This window comes from Macrobrachium nipponense, chromosome 25 (assembly GCF_015104395.2).
Source record: "Macrobrachium nipponense isolate FS-2020 chromosome 25, ASM1510439v2, whole genome shotgun sequence".
Classification (NCBI taxonomy): Eukaryota; Metazoa; Arthropoda; class Malacostraca; order Decapoda; family Palaemonidae; genus Macrobrachium; species Macrobrachium nipponense.
The window spans coordinates 1,301,829-1,307,888 of NC_087214.1; the positions used below are offsets into that span (position 1 = coordinate 1,301,829).

Below are 6,060 nucleotides of genomic sequence, written 5' to 3' on the forward strand. Positions count from 1 at the left end.
CTTCTCCTGACACATTGTGTCACATTGTTCCCAGTACTAGAGGTCTCATTCCCTAAACTTTAGGGCTATGGAAAATCTTTCTGTCAGTTATTAATGGTGACATCTTAAATGTAAGAGTCTGTGTCACTAATTTAAGGATTATGGCCCTTGTCTATTATATTGGTGTTTGTGTGTTCATTTATTTTTTATGTCTTATTGTCTTGTCTTTTTATCTATTTTTTTTATATGTAGACATTCCATTCTTTGCAAGCTTAAACTTTTAGACTTTTCTACAATAATTTTTGGACATTTTGAACAATATTCTAATGAATAAAAATAGCTTGATGTCATTGTAAGCTAATTGCTACCATACAGTTAGTTGGATCTGTTTGGATCTGCATAGTTGGATTAATTAACTTTTAATGGTTGAGCCAACATATGTGCAAAAAATCTGCCTCATTTACTTGTAAGCTTGCTTCTGTTAAGTGATTACAAGTACATAAATATGTAGTAGTATGTAGTTACTGTCTGGTCATAAATGTATATAGCAGCTTGTAAACAATGTTTAAGAAATAAAAGCATTAATATTTAGATGTAGTAGAAGGAACGTTTTCTTCTGTTTTACTGGACCTAGAAGTTTTATTTCTCATAAGGGTTGTTTGTTGAAGAAATGAAAAATGTTCCCTTACTTTCAATATTGTAGATTGTTTCTTGTTTCTGTCTAGGAACACTGGGGAAACATCATGCAAAGGAGATTGCTCAAAACAATTAGAAGATTTACGTCAAAAAATAAGGAACCTTACTTCAGCTGCTCAACTAGCCGCTGAATCTCATTCACTACAAGTGACATCTTTACATCAGGTTAGTATAGGAATGTTCTTGATTGAAGACTAATTCTTTATATTATGACAAGCCCATTTTATATCTTCCCAGAAGTATGCCATTTCACTGTTGCAACCTTTGTTTTTGCATCTGAAAAGCTTTCCAAAATTCATGTTTTTAATTTACTAGTCTGTTTGTAATGCATATGCTGAGAACACACAAATTTCCTTTTATTTTTCTCACTACTTTTACAACTTCTGCCATTTTGTGATGACCATAATGTCAGCTCAGAAATGTTCTATCTTAGCTCCATTTTTTACCAGAATTTTATTTTTCCTTGTCATTAATTTTCCAAGTTCTTTCTCCTGTATCCTTGACCATCTGTGAATTACCTATGTTCACATTTATTTATAGCAAATACATACTGAATTTCTTATATAAAAATCTATTCAATGTTATTTAACTAAAGCTATTATCCTGTGTGGCTCAGTTGTTGTGAATATTTTATTTCATCAAAGAAAAAAGGTGGACTGCCCACTGAGTTTTCATATATTTTCTCTTTTGATAACTTTGGTAACCAGTATTTTATCTAGACTTGTCTCATCTAAATAACTCTTCTTTCAAGAATGTTAGGTTTGTTGTGAATGATTTGATACTGGTGACAGCGTCTGAATGCAGTGAAAGACTGGTATCATCAATTGTTATTATTTTTGAAAAGTGGTTTAACCAGACTATGAACTCTTGCAAAAATAAGTAAATGATGTTTGGGATTTTGACATATTGCATCTTTATATTTGGTATAGGCACATAGTTTTTGGTTACCATACTTGTAAAAACAATAGCTTAGGTTTCTGTTTTATTTGTTATACCAATTTTGCCCCAACAGGAATTGTCTTCCCTAAGGGGCGCACATGATAATCAGGTGCGACGAATGGAAAATGAACATCGAGCTACAGTTGCAGCAATTGAACAGCAACTTTCAGTGCAGCAACAACGATCATTAAGTACAATGAGTGAGCGGGATGGTGAAATTCAGCGTCTCACTGAAAAACTGCATCAATTGAGTCAAACACCCTCTCAGGTAATTTTTGTACTGTGTGTTCTCCCCTTATTTATAAGAGTTTCTGTTTTTTATTCACAGATTTATTTTGGACAGGATGTACTCTTTCAGATGAACACCATATTCAATGGAGGCTTGAATTTCAAGTCAGTAGTCCTTGTAGGGTTGTTCCATATGACTAGGGGTTTTATGATCCGAATAATATGTAATAAAAGTAATCGTACTAATTATATTCATGTAGACATTTTTATGTGAATACTTGATCCAATATTTATGGGTATCAGCTCTTGGTGTACTTTGCAATAATTTTCTTAATCTTTTGAGGACTGACTTTGCAATAATTTTTGTACTCTGTTGAATTCTTTCCAAGTTACTTCATAATTTTCTTAATATGTTGAAGTCTTTCTATAAACTTCTCATTATCAGTCACATGTTGTGGTAAATAAAAGGGACAGTATAAAATTTTGTATTTTTTTTATCTATGGTTCATGATTGTGTGATTCATTCTTGGAAAGCTGTACTATCTCTTGAAACATTTCAAGAGTCCTTTAAAACAAAAGTGAAATGACATAGTACGTGCAGTCGGTATGTGCAGTCGACACCCAGTATTTCCAGGGGATGTGTACCACAACCCCCCATGAATAGCTTAAATCTGAGAATATGTACTTCAAACCCCTCTAAAGATGCTTAGAACTGCCTATTTTGATAGTTCAAAGACAAAAAAATAAAAATGCTAAAAATGCTTATTACTTAGTAAAGTTTAGATGCATCTTTTTGTAAAGGTATACAGATGCCAGAAGCTGTGGGTAACTGCAGTCCATGCTTTTCATTAGGACATGAGGGCATTGTGACTTGTGAGCAGCCAGCCTGTCAAATAGGTTGATGGGAACTCGTAGTTCCATTCTTGGACTGAACAAATGATCACAATTTTATAAAATTTATTTTTTATCAGAAAGTTAAATTTTCTTCGGCCAGTTAATATACATATTACATACAGGTAAATATTACAGAACCCTATTTTTCTTCACAGAATGGATTAGGCAGTTACGAGGCAGCTGCTGCTCTTTTAACGCAAGTAAGTGGTGGCAGTGAGGGACCACTTTTACACCATTTGGAAGAATTAGCTAGGAAAGATCAAGAGATATCTCAGCTGAGAAAAGAGAAGAAACGTGTTGAGACAACCATGAGAGAAGTACAAATGGCAGCTCTTGTCAGAAAGCAGGCACAGCAAGATACCATTGAGGCTTTAGAAGAGGAAGTTGAAAGGTGAGATATTTAAGCACACAATTTTGTATGTGGTTTGAAAAGAGCTGTTTGATGATTTGATTTTTTCTTGATTTTTGATTTTTTCTTGATTTTTGCATAACTAGCCTTGTAAGGCCTCCTTTTAGCGATAGAATTCCCTGTACAGCGTAGTGAGGAAAACATTAACAGAAAATGTAAATTTTCCACATTTTGGTCTCTTATTGCAGAATCATTCTTGAAATGCTTTTCCACTTAGGTATCTCTGATTTGTGATGCTTCAGTTCTTGTTCCATTGCCACCAAGGCATATTGGTTGTAGAGTGATTTTGCATTACGTTTTATGAATTTATATGATATTGCTCATGGGGTAATGTGTTTAGTACAGGCAGTCCCCGGGTTACGACGGTCTCGGCTTACGACGTTCTGAGGTCACGGCGCTTTTCAATTATATTCATCAGAAATTATTTCCAGGGTTACGATGCATGTTCCAGGGTTACGACGCATGTTCCAGAGTTACGATGCCTACAAACACTGATCTGGCAGATGAAATATGACACCAAAAATGCAAAATAATCAATATTTAAATTTTTTTTGATGAAAAATGCAATAAGAATGCAGTTTACATAGTTTTGAATGCACCTAAAGCATTAAAAGTAAGGTTTTCTTAGGGTTTTTGACAATGTTCCGGCTTACGACGATTTTCGGCTTACGACGTGTCTCAAGAACGGAACCCCCGTCGTAACCCGGGGACTGCCTGTAGTTGGTAAAGTACTTTGGTATATGTTCTCTTGGCTTAAAGCATTTTTGTGGAAAGGCATTATTCCTTACTGGTTTGTGTCATGCCTGTTGTGTTCTGTGCAGAACCCACAGTGCTTGAGGCAAGTCCTTAGTTTTTGAGGAAGTGTAGCTTTTACTTATTTCTTGCTAGTATGGAAACTGTTACTTATAGTAAAGAAGTTTTCCAGTACAGATTTACCTTAAAATATTTTACCTCTTATATTATTAGTACAGCACTATTAAACTAACTGTACAGGATGTCTGTTGACTTTTTTCTTACTGAGTATGTGTACTTATACATAACCTATAACCTGTCTTTTAAAATACTGCACTGTTACATGAAGTACATTGCTTAATGTTGGTTCCAAAAATACTGTACTGTTACATGAAGTACATTGCTTAATATTGGTTCCACTAGATTATACATTAACTATGTTGATGTAGAATTTTTACTATTCATCAGTGTATCGCAGTTTCACTGACATAGAAAAACTGCAAAATCAGTGAAAACATTGCTCTAAATAATTATGTACAATAGTATTCAGTTTAGACACAGGCTTGATCTAATTTGTATTGTAACACTTTTTCTGCTGTTTTGTTAGTTTGTGAAGTATTTGAAATCCTCTTTTTCAGATACCGAAGGAATGTTTCCAGAGAAGGTGAAAACTTGGAGTATCTCAAGAATGTAGTTCTCCAGTACATGACCAGCTCTGATGCAGATTCAAGACAACTGATGCTAAATGCCATTGCTGCTGTCCTTAAATTCACTACTAAGGAAACAGAAAGTGTCAAGAAATATAATGCTCTTTGGTGGTGGCAGCCAGCACCAAAGAGTAATTTAGGTGCAAAATCATTACGGTAAAATGCTGTGCCTTGGGGAGTGATATGGTTTTGCACTTCCATCTTACTGGTTACATGCTTTAAAAATTTTAGTAGATTCTGAGGAAAGTCTGTATTCTCAATGTATTCCACATTCCAATTTTAAACACTGAAGAGTAGGTTCTTAATTTACAATGAATATTTCTAGTTAAAATATGTACTATTTGAGTGGTGTTGTATTGTGGGTTAGTAGACTGTCTTCCTTTATTCAAATTTATCATTTGTTCCTGATTGCTATTGATATGATGCAAATAGTGTACGTATGTGGAAAATGAGACATTTGAATGCAACAAACATTCAACCATCTCGGTTTCACTGTGCCAAGTGGAGTGCCTTGTAGATCATGTTTGCATCATCTGTATCTGTTATTGAAACAATCATATAAATTGATTTTCCAGTAGTACTTTTATGAAGGTAATGCATGATTTAGATTTTGTATTTTTTATCCAGCAGTTTCTTTATAAAGACAGGCATAATTTAAAGTTGTGTTTATTTTCTAGCACTGCAGTTCTTTTTTGAAAACTTGCATGACTTGGAGGTTGTGTTGATGTTTAATTTTGCTGATATTTCTCTACTTTACTTTTAAAGATTTTAACATGTTTTTAATTTCTTTGTGGACAAGCACATTGTTTAAGCTTGTGATAAATTAATTCAGTGACAAATTTTAGATATACTATATTACATTGAACCTTCACTTTGATAATTGAATACAATCTTAATTTTGCTGGACTGGAATGATTTGAGATCAACTAAAGTAAGGTGCTTTCTGTTACATATTTTTTCTTTAATATATATCTTGAAATTTTTCTATGTGAATTTCTTTGACTGCCATTTGTCTCTTTCTTTAAATCTTCAGCTGAAAACCCTTATTGACAGAGTCAATACTAAACTGTAAACCCAAAAGAGCTCCAAAGGGAAATTAGAGAGAAAATTAAACAAAGGGAAAAGAAATACATAAGGTTTAACCTTACTGCTGAAAAGTCAAGCAAACCATCTGATTGGTTTCATGGGAAGTCTGAACTCCATACTGCAAAGTTTTTTCATTGATGTTGTTATCACGGGAAGTGTAAGTAGCTGAGAGCTTTCTGTTTTGTAATAAACATAGCTGAAATAAGTGTAAATGGAAGTTCATTAAGTAACTGAATTGCTTATACAGTACTAATTTAGTCTTATTAAAAAAGTGAAACAGAAGATGAAGAACCCCCAGTGTAAGGCAGTATTACAGCTGGAAACGTATATGTAACACGTTTTCTTTGTAAATTTAGCTGCTAACATTATTTAATATTCTTTATTTAATTT

At 33.6% G+C, this 6,060-nt stretch overlaps 1 protein-coding gene across 1 annotated transcript in view; it reads left to right on the forward strand.

Moving 5' to 3' along the window:
• Nucleotides 1–5,569, forward strand: part of LOC135199253 (GRIP and coiled-coil domain-containing protein 1-like) — a 42,834-nt gene extending 37,265 nt beyond the window's left edge. The window contains exons 6-9 of the mRNA XM_064227142.1: nucleotides 705–840; nucleotides 1,688–1,882; nucleotides 2,892–3,127; nucleotides 4,516–5,569. Coding sequence (XP_064083212.1) covers nucleotides 705–840; nucleotides 1,688–1,882; nucleotides 2,892–3,127; nucleotides 4,516–4,744 — 796 coding nt within the window. The 3' untranslated portion in view covers nucleotides 4,745–5,569. The remainder of the gene's footprint in view (nucleotides 1–704; nucleotides 841–1,687; nucleotides 1,883–2,891; nucleotides 3,128–4,515) is intronic.
• The last annotated feature ends 491 nt before the right edge of the window (nucleotides 5,570–6,060 follow it).